Raw genomic sequence first — 19106 nt, forward strand, 5'->3', positions numbered from 1 at the left:
GCGGAAGGGAGGGCAGGGGGCACGAGGAGAGGTCAAGCTGCAGCGTAGCTTTGGGGGAGATCTCAGCCAACACTGCAGTGAGATTCCCCAAACTGGGGCCAGGGCTCTACACCCCTGTGTCCGTTTGTTACTGGAAGCCAGCCACCCTGGGAAGGGACGTGACCTTGGGCCAGCAGTTCTCTTCCGCGGAGGCGTTGCTGGGGCAATAAATGCTTCACACCAATGTGGGCGGGGCAGGCCAGCACCCTCCACACCAATCTAGCAAAACGTGCAGAGTAACAGACTCCAGGATTACGAAAAGGGCTGGATACCACCCTTATCGGTCATGTTCAAAGCCTCCACGATGCAGTGCCTGATATTATTACCATCATTTCCCAGAGGGAAAAAGAGGTCTGGAGGAGGCGTTTGGCCAGGGTGCTGGTTCAGATACCTACAGCGACCAGAGAATGAGCATGCGCAGGAGTGGTGGGGGCTGGGGGCAACCCGGAGGGCCCGGGCCCTCTTGAAAGCACGAGTGGGTGCTCCACTTCACTGTGCAGGCCGTTCTTGCCAGGTCCTCCGGCTTCACGAGAAAAGCTAGAAGCCCAGATTTTTATAAGACATTAATTAGCCATCAATTTAGCTTGTTTAAAACACTGCTGGTCACTGTTCTGCCAATGACTGTGGTTTGTGGCTTGTGACCTCTGTGTTAGACCCCTCTGGATTCTGTTTTGTTTTGTTCGTAGATTTTATTTATTTATTTATTTATTTATTTAATGGCGGGGGGGGGGGGGGGTGGAGAGAGAGGGACAGAGAGAATCTTTAGCAGGCTCTGCGCTCAGTGCGGAGCCTAAAGCAGGGCTCGATCCCACGACCCTGGGATCGTGACCTGAGCTGAAATCAAGAGTCAGACGCTCAAGCAACTGAGCCACCCAGGCTCCTCTAGATTCTGTTTTTGTTCTTTCAGCATCAACAGCGTTGCTCGTGTGAAGGTCAACTTCTAGCCTTAGCTTTGAGAAAGGACCAGTAACCCATTCATTCATTCATTCATTCATCCATTCATCCGATGCTTTCTGGGATCTATGCTACACCAACCTTTGTCCAGGGTGCTGAGGACCCTGAGCTGAGTGAGCTGGCCCCTTCTCGAGGGAACTCTGGACCCACTGGGGGAGACATAGATATAAATAATTACAGCACGCTGTCATAGGTTGCAGAAGCATGAAGAGTGGCGAGAGCAGCTCCGTCTGAGGGTTGTGGAAGGCTTCAGGGAGGAGGTGGCTCCTGAGATGAGCCTCAAGGGATGAGAAAGATGCATGAGATGAAGAAGAGAGGGAAGGGCACTCCAATCAGGAGCAACTGCTAGTACCAGGCACAGATCCGGGGGTAGCGGGGCCACTGGCACTGAAGCAGAGTGTGTATAGCAAGGGGTGGGGGGCGGTGGTGGAAACTGAGGCAGAGGAGCATGATCATGAAGGCTTTGATGCCAGGCCCAGAGTAGACTGTCAACAGGAGAGTAATCATATTAGATTTTTCTTCATGTTTCTCAGCAGCCTCTTAGCAGGATGCCTGCCCCCCATGCCCCCTAGTTTCTACTTGATCGAACTCATCCTGAACACCACTCTCAGACTATTTTGCCCAAAACATTGCTTTGTCATTGCTCTATCAAGAATAGATGTTGGCTTCCTATTTTCTAATGCATAGGTAAGTCTTATTCCTGTCCGACTTTAAGACCTTCCTAACTCTCCAGTTTATTCTTCACTGCTCTGTAACTTGAATCCTTCACGCTGATCAGACCTGTCTTTTTATCTATCATGTCCCTTGCATGCCATGTCCATTCTCACTAGGCTGGACTTTTATCTTTAGAACTTTCCTTCGAGCTGTAGCAGGGGGTGGACTGGAAGAGGATATACCCAAGGCAGGAAGACCATGGAAACGATCATTGCAATCTGTTAAGAACAGATGAGGCCTGGTCTCTAGGGGTCTCAGGCAGAGGCCAGCATGGTGGCAGAGACATTTAGGAGGCAAGCTGCCAGGGCTTGGCTGCCTGATAGGGTCACCATCCCTAGCTTTGGGAGGACTGGATGGGTAATTAGTGCCTCTGAGGCCCCAGCACTCTTGGGCTTTCTCTTCATCCCAGGTGACTACCCACCAAGACAGCGCCTTCACATTCCTCAGCCAGAGCCTGGAGTATGCCAAGAATCCCCGGGCCTCCCTCCGGAAGTCCTCAGTCATGTTCATAGGTAACCTGGCAGGGCTAGACTTGCACCTGGGGCGCTGCCTGCCCTCTATTTTGCTTCCTCCCCTTGGAAGGAAGCCGCCAGCCCTCCTGGCACCTGGGAAATGCCTCTCCTTGTGTGCAAAACTTGGCCAGCGGATGGTCATGGTGCGAATTAGAAAGGTGTTTCTTCCTCTAGATCCCTGCTTGGGAAGTGGGCCACAGGGTGGATCCGGCCTGGAGTCCTTGTGCAGGTCACAACCTTGGCAACTGCACAGCGGAACTGCTGTTTCCCCCCTCCCTTCCCTAGTACAGTACGGGTCTGGGCCCAGCAGGAGCCTACCATTGACTGTGGCAAGAGAGGCAAAGCTGTGCGGTAGAAAGTGTGAAGTAGAATCTCAGCTCCATGATCCCCTTTCTGTGTGACCCCAACTGAGTCATCTACTCCCACGGAGCCTCAGTTTCCTCACCTGTAAAATGGGGATTAACTCCTGTTTCACAGATTAGATGAGAATATTTTTTAATAATGTGAAGACTGGCTAGTCACGGTGCTCCCTCAACATCAGCTCACTCTACACTTCCCCGAAACAACTCGATTCCCCTCATTCAGAATCCCCTTCAGACCCTTCGGATGGCAGGTGGGAATGTCTCCTCCCAGCCACGCCCCTCCCCTCCCTCAAATATCCACACACTCCTTCACCAGGACCAAGAGACCCTGGTGCATAGGAGCTCCGACAGGATGATGTTCCCGCACTTTGCAACATTTTTTTAAGTTCTTTTCCCCAAGTCACTTGTGGTTTTCATCCGTCCAGTCGTCCATGCACCCATTCACTGGCTCATTTAGCAAACGTTGTATGATGCTCCCCTCTGCATCAGGTACCATCCATGCTTAGTCTAGAGAAACAGAGAACCCTTCTAGAGGCAATGTGGATGGCAGTGGTGGGGGTGTGCTGTGAACCTGCTCTGTGCAGGGACAGAGGAGCCAAGCCCAGGACTGGGGGCATCCCTCAGAACGTGGGGGCCTGCTCAGAAGCAGCTTCTCACACAGAGTGACATTATTTGCTAGATGCTGACTTCCCTAACTTTTGCTCCAAATTAACCACATCTAAAAGTGTTGGTGTTCAACAGCCTCAGGGGTGTTCTCTGTGCCAGGGATCTGTGCTGGGGAACCGAAGCAGGGTAGAGGCTGCATCTGCCACAGACGACCTCTGGCCTGGTACAGGGGTCCCTAACTTCTTGCGGGTTTGGGAAACCCTGAAAAAAGTTATGAACACTTGCCCCTAGAAAAATGCATACACACATACAATTGTGCGTGTGATTTAAGATCCTCAGAGACCGCCCTTCCCACCTCCCCACCCCGAGTGGATCTAAGCTTGAGACCCCTGGTCTGGTGGGCGATATTCATGAGTCACAAAATACATCACAGTGTGTACAGATGAGAGAAACTCAGATACTCTGGGAGCCCAGAGAGGCACGTAACCTAGCGTGGGCGCAGGGTCAGGAAGGATTTCCTGGAGAAGTAACCATGTTAAGCTGAATATTCAGGGATAAATAGGAATGAGCCAGGCAGAGAAATGTGGGGCGGGCCCAACAAGAGGTGACAGGTACAGCCTGACCCATTCGAGGACCTGCAGGTACTCTGGGGACCAGGCACGTAGGCTGGGAGCCGGGGAGGGCTGAACAACGTGGCCGAGGAGCGGGGTCTCATTCCCTCCAGGACCCCACACCTGCCTGAAAGGGGCGCAAAGCGCTCCGTGTCCTTTACATTATTACCGCTCAAGCACCCCGGGGAAGGGGCCAGCTGAGGCAGCAACCTCCCTGAGTCTCAGGTGAGGACACTAAGGGCCAACCTGGGTAAGGGACCACCTAGGGCCACACTGTCAGCGTCAGCTCTAGCCCAGATCCTGTCCCTGTCCCGGTGCCATTCCTGCCCTCCGGACCTGCTGTCTCTCCCAGGACTCCTCTTGGGGAATCTGTTCCAGGGTCTCTGTTTATGTCCTCCTTTGTGGGACTCAAGGAGGGTGGGAGAGCTTCAGGAGGTCTGGTCTGAGGGCGGGGGCCCTAGTCAGTAGTTGGATGCACTCACCTCTGGGCTTACACTCAAGGGTCCCTGGTCCCCTGCATGGAGAGCATGATGACAGAAGACCGGCTGAATGAAGTTAAAGTGGGTAAGTCCTGCCCTGTGTCTTTGAGATCTCAGGGGCCAGGGAGAGAATGAGTGGGCTCGAAGTGGGTGGCAGAAAACAGAAGGACTAGGTCCCAAAGCAGGGGGCATCAGCTCAGTCCAGCTGTACTAGTCTTCATCCCTGGCGAGCAGTGTTAAGTACCACGGGGTCACCAGGACACGGAACACACAGCCCCACCCTAGGGGAATTTACAGTCTAGGAACCCTGGCTAGAAAACAAGCCCCAAACCATTTAGTACAGAGCAAGTGGTCCAGGCTCTTCATGGGGGCAGGTTAATTTTGTAACTGGGGAAACTGATGAGGTTGGGGCAATCCAGGAAGGCTTCCTGAAGGAGGCAGATTTTAATTCAGGCTTCGAAAGGCAGGCACAGTTTGAAGGGCTGGGAGGAAGATGAAATGAAGGGATGTTAAACAAAATCCTAAGCCGAGACACGGGGGTGAGAAGGGAGGATCCGCTGTGAGACCTTTGTGGGGGACCTGGTCTTAACAAGCAGCCTTTCTCCTCCCCCTGACCCAGCTCTGGAAAACCTGAGACACGACCCAGAAGCATCAGTGTGCATCTACGCGGCCCAGGCCCAGGACCACATCCTAGCCAGCTGCTGCTGGAACTCCTGGCCGCTGCCACACGGGGACTCGTGGGTGTGCGACCCAGCCACCACGCACCGCTGGAGCCCTAGCTGCAAGAGCCTGCCCGCTTCTCACCAGCGGTGCTCCTGGATCGTGCAGGCACTGGGCTCCTGGAAGATGGCCTTGAAGCAGTGATGTGCCTGAGCCCCCAGCCCTCCCCAGAGGCGGCCACGGCCACAGCCATGCCCACTATAAATGCCACGTGGCTTACCTCTCCCTCTGCATGTTTCCTCATGGAAGACGCCCGTGCCCTGGGGCAGCCATTGCTCCATGTGGCACATCTGTGAGATGAGCGTGGCCTTCATTGCAGACTCAAGGCCATGGAAAAAGTCCACCTTGTGCCTCGATGTCCCCTCCCCCACAGAGAGGGTGGAAGAACAACAGGAGATGATGATTGGGGTGCCTTTAGGGGAAGGAAAAGGACAGACTCCCCTCCCCCATGACGTCATGCACTTCTGGAACTCTGACCTCTGAGTCCCACCCTCCGGTATTTGCCCAGAGATTGGCTGGCTGTCTTTCATTTGGGTAGCATTTACTGAGCACCTAACTGGGGCCAGGCCTGCTCTGGGTGCTGGAGGAGAACAAGGGCCAGTCCCTGGCCTTAGTAACGCATAGTCTGATGCAGTGGTTCTCAAAAGGGGTGATTTTGACATGCAGGGAATATCTGACGATATCCGGAGACATTTTTGTTTGTTACAACTTGCGGAAGGGGATGCTATTGTCATCTAGCGATTAGAGCCCAGAGACGCTGCTAAACTTAATCCTACAGTGCACAGCACGGCCCACCACAGTGAAGAACTATCCATTCCAAATGGTTAAAAGTGCTGAGGTTGAGAAACTTCGGTCTAACGGAAGTATCAGAGACATGTAAAGATATCCGTGCCCAGCAGGGCGGTGCTGTGATGAAGGGGCTCATGGGAGCTTGTGAAGTTCAGGGGACGTATGTAGGCCAGCCAGGAGTAGGGGTGTCAGGGGCAACACCCCCCACTAGAAGGCTTGGAAATAGGACCACATGGTGGGCGTGAATGGAGGAGAGCAGGGCACACGGGACTGAGGACCAGCTGCTGATACGTAGGTTCAATGGATCCTAGAGTGTGTGTGTGTGTGTGTGTGTGTGTAGATCAGGGCCAGGGCCAGCTTGCCATGGTGGTGGAGGCCGTGTTAAGGGAGCAGCGGGAAGGCGTGGTGGGGTGTTAAGCAGGGGAGAGATGTGGACAGATGTCGGCTTTAGAAAGCTCCTTCCTCTAGAAGATACAGGAACCCCGCAGGCATTGCTGGTGGGAGGGCACATGGGTGCAGCCATTCCAGACACAAATCCATCACTATTCATTCATATTAAGCTTATGCATGCCATGACCTGGCAGTTTCACTCATGGGCACACATCTCAGAGCTCTTCCCAGAGGTCCACAAGAAAAGATGTATGAGGAAGTCCATTGCAGCATTATTTGTGGTACCTGGGAGAGGAAGCAGCCTGGGTATCCGTCCTCAGGGAGTGAACGGGCGCCACGGAGTCCCATGCAGCACTTAGAGGCAGTGGGGGTACGTGTAGCACCTTGGATGGGACCTAAAACCTTGTGCTGAGGGAAAGAGGACATAAAAAAATGTCTGCACAAAAGAAGTCACACTTTGCAAGAACACTTACAAGCTGAAAATACACATTAAAACACAGGCCGGTGGGAGGGAGTAAGGAGGAGGGCTCTGAGGCCTAAAAGGGAAAAAATGATAAAAGGGAGGGGAAGAAAGCTCATTCTGTGGTGGAAGGAAAGAGGGGTGGTGAACAAAAGCACAGGCAAGGAGACTTGGCTGGCAGCTCGTGGGGAGGAATGGAAGCCTGGATGGCAGGGTAGGGTGGTGAGGGACGACTGGACCCTGGGGAGACAGAGGAAGGGGAATTGTCAGAACCTGGTGGTTGACAGAATGGAGGAAGGGGAGGGAGAGCAAGGCGCTGAGGGTGGTGCCTGCATTTCTGGGTGGATGACCTGGGTCAATGGTGTCCCCCACACTGGTTGGTCCCTTAGGATCAGAGGCAGCTTCACAGAGACAGGAGTTGAGGCTGGATGTGGTGAGCTTGAGAGGCTTGGTGTCGTGACAGTAGAGACATCTGCCAGGTGGCTGGCTGGCTGCATAGTGGGGAGTTCGGCAGAAGGACTGGGATGGAAGCATGTTCGGGATTCCTCGAAGACAGGGCTGAGGTGAGATTCCCCAGGGCGAGAGTATAGAGTACATTTAAGCTGCTGCTGGGATGAGGAACCCAGGATGCTGACCACACAATCCTCTGCCAATAAATGGTAGGCTAGGGCCATCAGGATTCTGGGCCTAAGAGAGAGCAGGAAATGGGAGTGCTCCTTGTCCATAACCTCTTCCATTGCCAAGAATGCTCACAAGCATGGCCTCCTTGGAGTGTCGCAGTAGCCACATGCAGTTGTGGCGAAGGCAGGCTGGCTTCACTGCCCTCATTCTACAGATGAGGACAGGGCTCCAAGATGAGTGGGCCTTGTGCAAGGTCACCCAAGAGAATCAATAGAAGTTGGGTCCCAAACGTCTCCCAACTCCCGTGGCTCAGCCCTTTCTATCCAAAGACACTGCTGCTTTCATTGGCCAGAACCCAGGTCTGGGCTGGCCTTGACAAATGACAGCTGCCACATTCTGGTCTAGGTGGCTTCGAAGCACAACAGAGGCCGACAGGGGCTCAGTGATTGGCCAGCGCCCCCAAGTCATCTGGAGTCAGAAGGATCAGAGAGCGCTCGGCAAGTCACTTCCCTTTTCTGAGCCTCCCCCAACATCACCTGTAAAATGAATTCTCACCTCACAGAGTTTTATAGGAATCAAATAAAAAAATGGAAGCCACAGGATCTGTAGGCTCTGTACCCAAGAAGGGAAAAGATAATGAGAAGGGTGAGAATGGGAACCATTAGGGAGCAGGCTGGAGAATGAAGGTGGAAAAGGAGGTGCCGCATTGGAGGAGAGGAGGCACTTGGACCAGGTGTCCTGCCGGGCATGGGCGGCAGCTAGAAGGGAAAAGCCACAGGCCCGGTCCTGGAAGCCGCAGCCCTCCGTGCATCCACCCTTAGCCCTGCTATCTCTTTCGCCAGAGTATGAGATAATGGCTAAGCCTTCCAGCTCCACTGCTGTGCCTCCAATCTCTTCTCTTCCCTAGTCTCTCACCAGCATCTCCTCTCTTAATCCAGCCTCCTCCCATCAATTCTTCACCTGGCAACCCAGGCCTTCCTAAAACAAATCTGTCCTTAGGTCTATCCCTGGCTCACTATCCTCTGCCAGATAAAGGCCTGACTGCCCTCTGGCCCCCATCCACCTTGCTGGCCTTTCCTCCTGATTCGTGGCATGTACCCAGCATGCCAGCCTCTTACACACCTCCATGCCTCTCTGCACAGGGGCTCCCACTGCCTAAGATGCTCCCCTCCAGAGCCCATCCATCTGTGGAGACCTTCCTCTTCTGAATCCCCGAGGTAACACCCACTCTTCTAGGCCTCCACTGTGCAGACTTGTAATCGGCCCTGGTTTAGGTCTGCTGCCTGTCCATCTTTCCTTCCAGACCAGGCTGTGGGCTTCCTGAGGCTGTAGCACCCAATGCAGGGCCCAGGTAGCCATCTATTGGGTAACCCTGTGGCTGTAGGAAGGCACACCTCCCCTGGAGATCCTGTTTTCATCTCAGCTGGGGCGGGTAGGGAGGTGGTTAACCTCAGAAATAGGCATGTCTGATCACATAGCCCCTTTTCTCAAAACTCTCCAGAAGCTACCACCGCACGCTGAGGAAGACCCAAGTCAGAATCACTACTCATCATCCCTCTCACTTCACCTACTCACCCTACTTCTCATTCTGCACCAGCACCCCCTTCCCCCAACTCCCCTCCCTGCGGCTGGGCCCTGCCAATCCCCTCCATGGAGAGTGCTCTCCCCTCACCCTCACCCCCCAACAGGCCCTGGCCACTTCCAGCCTCCTCCTTTGCTTGCATGCCTGTACACCCAGTTTGAAACTTTCCCCTGATAGCTCTTGCTAGCACCTGACAACCTCTTACAAAGTATATGTTTACCGTCTGTCTCTCCGTACTACCTGATCAGCTCCTGGAGAGCAAGGGTATTATCTGCTTTTTATCTGCTTTCCCCACCACTGTATACCCAGCCACCACAATAGGCCTGAGCACACAAGGAGCTTGAGGAACACGTGCTAACTGGTGAACAAACGAGTTAATGGAGTGATAAGGGGGCACTGCGGGGCGCTGGGTTTATCCACCATCCCAAACACTGGAGGGGCGGGGCTGCGGCCAGCTGAGGGGAGGGCGGGGCGGGGGTGGTGCCGGCCGGGGAGAGGAGGAGCCGGGCCGGCCGTGTCCCGAGTAGGGCGGAACCCGAGGCGCGCCGGCGGGCGCGGGCCCGGAGGACTGAGGGAAGAGCACCCGCGCTGCCGGAAGTGGCCGCGCGTTTTTAGCCGCTGCGACCGTGGCGCAAGAGCCGAGGGGTCGCCATGGAGCAATGGGAGTCGGACGCCGACGCTGACGCCGACGATGCCATGGACGCGTTCCTGGAAAAGTTCCAGAACGAGACTTACAGTGGCGGCTTCCACGAGGACCAGTGGGAGGAGGTAGGCTGCCCGGGGCCCCGCACGTGTGTGTGTCGGGGGTGGGGGTGGGGGGGGTCGTCGCGACACCTGGGGCTCCCGGGCACGGAGACGCCTCCCTCATCCCCGGGCCTGGCGCTGCCAGCGGATAGGTGGTTTCCACTTGGGAATGATAGAAAATCGGCCTTGAGGTTTTGAGGGCCTTCTTCAGCTGTCAGTACATTTAGGCGCCAGACCCACCTGTGACTCTACCACTTACTGGCTCGGCTACTTAATGTCTCTGAGCCCGTGGCCTCGTTTGTAAAATTTCCTAAACTGTAGCCCACAGTCTCGTAGGATTGCGGCGAAGATGAAGGGATATGGTCGGTACAGTGACGGGGACGCAAGAGCGCTCAATTAGCGGTGATTACCGCGGCCCTTGTAAAAACGCGAGAACCGAAAGAATCTTTAGAGGTCGTTACCCTGCGCTGTCATTTTACAGATGGGAAACTGAGGCCTGAATAGGGAGAGAGGTAGCTAATCCTGATTTGCAAATCATGATGAGGAAGAAAACTCTGACGTAGAGATACGGAATTGGATCTGCCCAGTGGACAATCTTATTCCTACAGTTCGTTCTTGTCTTAATCTCCAGGAATTTGAAAAGGTCCCCCTATTTATGAGGAAAGCGCCATCCGAAATTGATCCCAACGAAAATCCTGACTTGGCTTGCCTCCAGTCAATTATTTTTGATGAAGAACGATCTCCAGAAGGTATCTGACATGAGTCTAATATTTGTTTTGTGTCTCCGTTGGATTCAGGTAAAGAGCGAGTCAGAAAGGTTCTGATTGATAACAAGTAGTTAACCTGGTCTAACTTGTCACTATTTATTCCACACATACCCCCCCCCTTTTTTTTTGATACGTACTAAATGCTAGGCATTGGGAAATACAGGGGTGAGTGAGATGGCCCTCGAGGGTTATGCTCCCGTGGATGGCCAGATTGTCCTACGTGTATCTGGTAAGTGCCAACACGTAGCTATATACTATGTGTTGCTGGAACACTGAAGGGGGGAGGTAGGAATGGGCTCACAATGTATTGGAAATTTGAACTGATTCTTAACGATTTTGTAGGCTCTTACTAGGGTGAGGAGGGGAATTTGCACTCCTGGGATTAAAACATAAGCAAAAACAAAAGTAGAATTTCCCCCCATTTCTTCAATAATTAAAAAAAAGTCCATTCTTCAAGAGGTAGGATAAGTATACTTTTTTTGTAAGTACCTAATCTACCTCGTAAGATATTTGGAATTGATTGTAGCATTAAGTATGCATGACTTATGTCTCTCCATGTTGATAGCCAGTTTTATAGCATTAATTTTTGAGTTTTCTTTTTCTATTGGTTTCTTCTATTTGATTTATCATATGTTACATTATTGTATGGTTTGGAATCTATTTTTGATGAGCCTTTAAAAAAACAGGAAATAGTGATTATTTATTCTCTTCTTTGCAGAACAGGCCAAGACCTACAAGAATGAGGGCAATGATTACTTTAAAGAAAAAGACTATAAAAAAGCTGTGATTTCGTACTCTGAAGGATTAAAGAAGAAATGCACAGACCCTGATTTGAATGCTGTCCTTTATACCAACCGGGCAGCAGCACAGTACTATCTTGGTAATTTATTCTATTATTTAGTGCTTTCTAAAGAATTAACTTATGGTAAAAGCCATTATGCTGGCTAGTGCAGGGTTTGAGTGTCAGAGGCAGAGCTGCTTATCTCAGAAAGCCAGGCAAGTTTAACTGAACTCCGATCTTCCAGGTGGACTTGGTGAAAAGGGAAACCAGATAGATTGTATAATTCTTACTATCTGTTTTAATTTTTTTTAAAGCTTATTCATTTTTGAGAGACAGAGAGTGAATGGGGGAGGGGCAGTGAGAGAGGGAGACAGAATCGGAAGCAAGCTCCAGGCTCTGAGCTGTCAGCACAGAGCCCGATGCATGTCTCGAACCCACAAGTAGTGAGATCGTGACCTGAGTTAAAGTCGGACACTTAATTGACTGAGCCACCCAAGCGCCCCATCTTACTATCTCAACCATACAAGTGACCTGCCTAAATAAATGAGTTGGTATGATCTTTGTTTTATTCCAAATGCTTCTCTCTCAAAAAAAAAAAAAAAATGTGTTTTTGTTTTTGGCCTTTTATCCTATTCTTAAGGATGCTAGAAGGATTCAAGAAATAGAGATTTTTTAAGTGACAGAACTATATAAATCAAAGGGAGAATTTTTCAAAGAGCATTCTGTGGGACCTTTGATGTGACAAATACTCTTTAGCCAAGGAAATTTGGAACTTGCTGCTGCTTTGTTGCAGATTTGCAGTTCACATTAGTATGTTCTTTGCAGTACCTACAGCAAAGAACCCTACCTTACGATTCTTATGTTTTTGGAAGCTCCTTTTCAAGTAATGCTTATTACCATGCAGGACTGTTGAGCAGATGTCACTTTGGGAAACACTGGTTATTCGGTAACATTGCTGGTGACTAGTCTTGGTCACGTTAGACCCATGTTTCTTATCACAGAGTTGAAAGACGACCTGGGGCCTTGGGCATTTCTGAAGGACTGGTAGAGCATAAGCCTTGCAGTCTAGCTGGGATGAGTCAGCTGGGACCATTTGAGCAGTTTCTCCCCAATCATAGTCTGCTCCAACTGTTGTCTCCTTTAGTGTGTTTCATTATACAATCCTAAATAGTAAAAGTGGTATAGAACTTAAGAGATTATTTGGGCCAACCAACCCCTCGTTTTACATAGACCCAGAGAGGGACCCTCTGGTTGGTGTCAGAACCAGGACTGGAAACCCATTTTTCTAACTTCTGGAGGAATACATTTTCTTCCTTCAGACAAACGTGAGTTCTTGTTCTGTGCTAGGCATGGGCATTGCAGAGATGGGTAAGACCTGGCCTTTCCCTGAGGAGTTTCATTCCTTAGTCAGTAAATACACATAAAGCATTTACTGTGTGCTATGCATTTCACTGTGATCAATAGCTACATAGTTCTTTGGGCAACTTTAAGACTGTCCTGTATAGGGCCAATAAGACCAGAAGAAGCACCTTACAAGAAGAAAACCGTGTGTGTGTGTGATGCCAGAGGAGTAGAGGCATGATAATCCCTGCTGTTCCTTAAATGATACCTCACTGGTACACCTCACAGAGCACTTCCACATTTGTCATCCCTCTTGACCTCATAGCAGCCATGTAACGTAGGTGAGCTTGACTGCTTTTTCCCTAGTCAGAGTAAGAAGTTGTCGTAAAATACAGTAAATGTAGTAGAATGAATTGTGTAAGGGTACACAGTGCTAGGATTAGTATGCAGAATCAGGTTTGATTCAAAGCGCACTAAATGGAAGACCCCTTTACCCACACTTCCAGAAGTACCTGGTGCTGTCAGTTCCTTAGTCCTGAGTACTTTTAGGTTCTGCAGTACCACTCACTAGCTTTGGGGCTTTCCCTTTGCTGGCTTAGAATTCAGTTTTCTTAGGCCTGATTAGTCATTTAGCCCTTGTCCCTTTGTTTTCCGGCTTTACAATGTGTTCTGTATTCTTACTCTTTTTGTCTCTGTGGGTTTATGGCATTTTTGGGGGAAAGGGGAAAAGTAGTGGAGGTTGAGTTAAATCCTTATCTACCTTATCTAAAGGTTCAATCTACCACCTTTAACCAGAAGTCTTTGGATCTCTTATATATATATATTTTTTGTGTAGTTAATATGCTGTTCTTCCAATATTGTATTCCGTTCTTTTCACTTAATTTTGTAACATATAAACAGTTTTACCTGTCATTAAAATTATTTGTGAATATTATTTTAATAGCTACATAAAGTTGCATCATTTGGACACACCAGTGTTTACACTTTTGGCTTCACTGTTTGCTATTGTTAAATATACAGCTGCTTTTAGGTGTTTTAAAATAATGCAATAATGAACACAGTGGTAAAGTTTTCCGCTAATTCTGATTCATCTTAAGGCTAAAGCAGGATTTGGCAGACTATGGCTCACATGCCACATCTGGATCCTTGGCCTCTTATGAGCTAAAAATGTTTTTTATATTTTAAAGAATTATAAAACAAGCAAAGACGAATATGTAACAGATCGTATTTGGCCTAAAATATTTACTATATCTATATGGCCCTTCAGAAGAGGGTCAGAAAAATTTTGCTGACCCCTGTGCTAGAATTTTTAGAAGTGAAAATAATAGGTAGATACCAAATTGTTAAGCAAACTAGAAAGTGAAAATCTACTTCATGCCCTCCTAGTTTGGATAACCAGTGTGTGTGTGATTGCAGACCGTTTTTTTTTTTTTTAATACATTTATAAATACATATGTGTGTGTACATATGCCTATATATTTAGATTGGTTAGTTTTACAAAGTCATATTTGCATTTTATACATTGACATTATACACATAGAACAACCACTTAAAACTACGTAGCACAGGCATCCTATCATGTGCAGATCCTTTCACGTGCAGATCTATCTTACTCTTTTTTTTAATGGCTGCATACTATATAATAATATGGATTAACCATAGTTTGTTTCCCAAATTTTTATTTAAATTCTAGTTAGTTAACATATAATGTAATATGGGTTTCAAGAGTAGAATTTATTGGTTCATCACTTAGAATACCCAGTGCTCAACACAAGTGTCCTCCTTAATGCCCATCACCCTTTTAGCCCATCCCCCCACTCACTTTCCCTCCAACAACCTTCAGTTTGTTCTCTATATATAGTTAAGAGTCTCTTATGGTTTGTTTCCATCTCTTTTTTTTTTTTTTCCCTTCCCCCATGTTCATCTGTTTTGTTTCTTAAATTCCACATGTGAATGAAATCTCATGGATTTGTCTTCCTCTGCCTGACTTATTTCCCTTAACATAATGCATTCTAGCTCCATCCACATTGTTGCAAATGGCAACATTTTATTCCTTTTTAAAAATTTTTTTTATGTTTATTTATTTTTGAAAGAGACAGAGCACAAGCAGGGGAGGGGCAGAGAGAGAGGGAGACACAGAATCTGAAGAAGGCTCCAGGCTCTAAGCTGTCAGCACAGAACCCGATGTGGGGGTCGAACCTATGAACGATAGGATCGTGACCTGAGCTGAAGTCGGACACTTAACTGACTGAGCCACCCAGGCGCCCCAACATTTTATTCTTTTCGATGGCTGAGTAATATCTGTGTGTGTGTGTGTCTTCTTTATCCATTCATTAGTCATTGGACACTTGGGCTCTTTGCATAGTCTGGCTATTATTGATAATGCTCTTATAAACATTAGGGTGCATGTGTCCCTTCACATCTGTATTTTTGTATCCTTTGGATAAATACCAAGTAGTGCAATTGCTAGGTTGTAGGGTAGTTCTATTTTTAACTTTTTGAGGAATCTCCATACTATTTTCCAGAGTGGCTGCACCAGTTTGCATTCCCACCAACAGTGCGAACCCTTTCTCCACATCCTCACCAATATCTGTTGTTTCCTGAGTTGTTAATTTTAGCCATTCTGACAGTGGTGACATGGTATCTCCTAGTGGTTTTGATTTGTGTTTCCCTGATGATGTGATGTTGAGCATCTTTTCATGTGTCTGTTAGCCATCTGGGTGTCTTCTTTGGAAAAGTGTCTATTCATGTCTTCTACTCATTTCTTAAGTGGATTATTTGTTTTTTGGCTGCTGAGTTTGATAAGTTCTTTATAGAATTTTGGATACTAACCTTGTATCTGATATATCATTTGCAAATATCTTCTCCCATTCCATAGGCTGCCTTTTAGTATTGTTGACTGTTTCTTTCGCTTTCCAGAAACTTTTTATCTTGATGAAGTCGCAATAGTTCCTATTTGCTTTTGAGACGTATCTAGTCAGAAGTTGCCCCAGCTGAAGTCAGAGAGGTTGTTGCCTGTTTTCCCCTCTAGGATTTTGATGGTTTCCTGTCTCATATTCAGATCTTTCTTCCATTTTGAGTTTGTATGTATGGTGTAAGAAAGTGGTCCAGTTTCATTCTTCTGCATGTTGCTGTCCAGTTTTCCCAACACCGTTTGTTGAAGAGACTGTCTTTTTTCCATTGGATATTCTTTCCTGCTTTGTCAAAGATTAGTTGACCATATATTTGTGGGCATAACCATAGTTTATTTAGTCATTACCATATCGAGGATAGTTAGGGTATCACCAGCATTTCACAATTAAAAGTAATACTGCAGTTAACATGCGTTTACATTTATCCTTGCACATTTGTCCAAGTATTGTTTTTTAATGTTTTTATTTTTGAGAGGGAGCGGAGGGGCAGAGACAGAATCTCAAGCAGGCTCTGTGCTGTCAGTGAAGAGCCCAGTGCTTAATCCCACAAACTGTGAGGTTGTGACCTGAGCCAGAATCAAGAGTTGATGCACACTTAACTGACTGAGCCACCCAGGTGCCCCTGCCCAAGTATTTTTAAGGATAAATTCCCAGAAGAATATTGTTGGGTGAGAGTATACACCCAAAGTACATGCTAATTTGCTCTCTAATTTATCCTTACACGAGTGCCCTTTTTCCATGTCTTCACCGATACGGGATATTATCTGTCTTTAATTTTTACCAGTTCCATGTTAATTTCAATTTCTTCAGTCATTGGTGATGTTGAGCATCTTTTCATGGGCTTGTTAGCCATTTAGTTGTTCTGTGGGCTTCCAGTGTTAGAAATATTGCTAAGACTCTTGATGAGCTCAACTATATTTTTTTCTAAAAACCATTGCTCTTTTTTATATTCCTCCAAGACTGTATAAGAATGTGTCTCTACACACAAATTTTTGCAAATATTCTGATCTCAATCTTGTTTTCTCTTTTACTAAATGGTGACTATTAGGCAATTTTCGTTCTGCTCTCAATGATGTGACAGCTGCCAAAAAGCTAAAACCCTGCCACCTCAAAGCAATAATAAGAGGTAAGTATCATAGAACCACAGTATGATTGTCATCATGGAAAAGTTGGCACTTACTGCACCAAGAGTTGAGGAATTTTAAGCTTTAATATTAAGAGTCTAATACACTAATGAAGTCACCTTATTTTTGCATTCTTGATATTAAGTTCCTGGTTATTATCAATAGCAGCATGCCATTTTTAAAAGAATTTTCCAGAGAATAATATAACCCTTTATGGTTTAAGAATTTGTAGAGAAATTGAAACTCCTCGTTTTAAATTAATAATAAAATTAATTAAAATAAAGCAGTTCCAGAAGCTGCATTCTAATTTTTTTTCCAAATTAGCTGATTGAAAGGTGAGATTTTCAAATGCCATGTTAATTAAAAGGTAAGTTATTGGACCTTTGCTGAGAACTCTTGATGCTGAGATGTTCCCAGATTATATTTTCTTTTGTGGTCTGACCTTTCTATGTAATAATAGTGCTATATTACTTTTATATTTTACCTTTTGTTTGAGAAGCTCAAAGGTGCTTTGTAAACTTTATTCATCACATATTAATCTTCCCTATATCCCCATGGACCAACTGCTTTAGCATAAGCCAAATGCTTTATCAAAGTTCTGCCTCTTTAGATATGCGTAGTTAGGGGGTGGTAGGTAGATCCGTGTTCCTCAGCTGTAGGGAAAGAAGGTACTGTTCAAAGATTAGCAAGTAAATTCACTCTAGTCCTGTGGAATTGGCTCCAAGCTGGAGTCTAATCCTTGACTGAATTCAGTTTTACCTCAGCATGTGACCGTGGCAAGACCTCCACTCTTAGTATCAGTTTGCCTATCTCTGGAAGATGAGGTTAGATTCTGTGGACATCAAAGCCCTTACAGTTCTGATATTTTGAAATTCTGTGGAAAGTCTAAAGGGGCTAACTGGAGAAGAACAAACATGGTGAGAGGAGAGGCAGCTGCCTTTGGGCACCGTTTTAGGAGAGATCAGTGTCTTCGGTCTTGCCACTGCTTTGATGAATGGCTAATGTCAATTCTGCTTTCTGTCTCCGTTTAAAATATCATCTGAGATGGGCTTTACTCTGATTTGCAGATGAGGAACCTGAAGCTCGGAGGTGCTCAGTACTTTGTCTAATGTCTAGTTGGTAAATGACAGAGCCAGATTTCTAGCCCGTATCTGTCTGATTCCAAAGTCTATGCTCTTTGCCATTAAGCTGTATCTTTCCCTACTTTAAAAGCCCTTAATACCAGGAATGCTTACAGGAGTTTTGAGCTGAATGGGCCCTAGAGATCTTTCTGATCTAAGATACACAAAATATTCTTCCTTGTCTGGAGAATGCAGTACAAGGGGCTTTAATCATGTTTTCTCTTCAGAATGCTGGCTGGTGGAGGTGGGGGTTCTTGTTTAAGGAGGCCTCTTTCCATGCATATTGTCCACGTATATTAAGGGTTCTGGGTTCTACAGGTGCCTTATGCCATTTGGAACTGAAAAATTTTGCTGAGGCTGTGAACTGGTGTGATGAAGGGTTGCAGATAGATGCCAGAGAGAAGAAGCTTCTGGAAATGAGGGCTAAAGCAGACAAACTGAAGGTAGGTGGCAGAATCAGTAGCCAGTTGGCATTTGTTACTTTGCATTAATTATTTAGTAATTCCCAGATTGTATCTTTTGGGTTGTTGTAAACTTTTTCTTATTTTTTTTTAAATGTTTATATTTTTTTTGAGAGAGAGAGAGTGTATGTGCATGCAAGTGTGCATGAGCAGGGGAGATGTAGAGAGAGACGGAAAGAGAGAATCCCAAGCAGTCTCCTTGCTGTCAGTGCAGAGCCCAACATGGGTCTTGAACTCCTGAACTTCAAGATCATGACCTGAGCTGAAATCAAGAGTTGGATGCTTAACTGACTGAGCCACCCAGGCACCTCAACTTTTCTTCTTTAAAAACAAAACCCAGGGCGCCTGGGTGGCTCAGTCGGCTAAGCATCCGACTTTGGCTCAGGTCATGAGCTCATGGTTTGTGAATTCGAGCCCCACATGGGGCTCTGTACTGAGAGTTTAGAGCCTGGAGCCTGCTTCAGATTCTGTGTCTCCGTCTCTCTCTGCCTCTCCGCTTGCGCTCTGTCTCTCTGTCAAAAATAAATAAACATACAAAAACAAAAACCAAACCAGAACTATTCCCTATCTTTGGAACTCTGGAGAACACAAATAAGTTTATTGTTTATAGTTATAATGTGTTTATAGTTATAATGTGACAGAGGCGAGCAAGAATATATGGTATATAGAGTAGTAGTATCTAACTCTGCCCTGGGTGAGAGCAGGGCAGCAATGGGGATGGCAGAGAAGACTGGCTGAAAGAGGTGATGCTTCTGTCTAATGTCTTGAAGATTGAGCAAAAGTTTACTCAGCTGGAGGGTGGGGTGTGGGGAGTGGAGAGCATTCCAGACAAGAGAGAGCATAACTACGGCAAGTTCTTGATATTTCTGAAACTCAATCCCCTCTTTGAAAATTGTGGACATAACATATGCCTTAGGTTTTTATGAGGGTTGAATGAGAATATGTGTGTGTTAGTACATTCTTGACTTACAAGGAGTTGATAAGTTTGTGGCTATTATGATTTGAATAAATAAGAA

General features: G+C 47.2%; 2 protein-coding genes across 11 annotated transcripts in view; both read left to right on the forward strand.

Moving 5' to 3' along the window:
* MROH7 (maestro heat like repeat family member 7) overlaps positions 1-5222 on the forward strand; it is a 59267-nt gene extending 54045 nt beyond the window's left edge. For 8 of the 9 annotated variants that reach the window (XM_042997296.1, XM_007089887.3, XM_042997299.1 and 5 more), the window contains 3 exons: positions 2117-2219; positions 4300-4362; positions 4897-5222. In XM_042997296.1, the coding sequence (XP_042853230.1) occupies positions 2117-2219; positions 4300-4362; positions 4897-5141 (411 nt within the window). In that variant the 3' untranslated portion in view covers positions 5142-5222. Of the gene's footprint in view, positions 1-2116; positions 2220-4299; positions 4363-4896 lie in introns of those variants that run through there. The other variant, XR_006221468.1, reaches the window with a different exon arrangement.
* A 4187-nt stretch (positions 5223-9409) lies between these two features.
* The window catches only part of TTC4 (tetratricopeptide repeat domain 4), a 30669-nt gene continuing 20972 nt past the window's right edge, over positions 9410-19106 (forward strand). The window contains exons 1-5 of one of the 2 annotated variants that reach the window (XM_042997305.1): positions 9410-9607; positions 10215-10332; positions 11069-11230; positions 16433-16510; positions 17948-18072. In XM_042997305.1, the coding sequence (XP_042853239.1) occupies positions 9491-9607; positions 10215-10332; positions 11069-11230; positions 16433-16510; positions 17948-18072 (600 nt within the window). In that variant the 5' untranslated portion in view covers positions 9410-9490. The remainder of the gene's footprint in view (positions 9608-10214; positions 10333-11068; positions 11231-16432; positions 16511-17947; positions 18073-19106) is intronic. The other variant, XM_007089886.3, reaches the window with a different exon arrangement.

This window comes from Panthera tigris, chromosome C1, assembly GCF_018350195.1.
Source record: "Panthera tigris isolate Pti1 chromosome C1, P.tigris_Pti1_mat1.1, whole genome shotgun sequence".
Classification (NCBI taxonomy): Eukaryota; Metazoa; Chordata; class Mammalia; order Carnivora; family Felidae; genus Panthera; species Panthera tigris.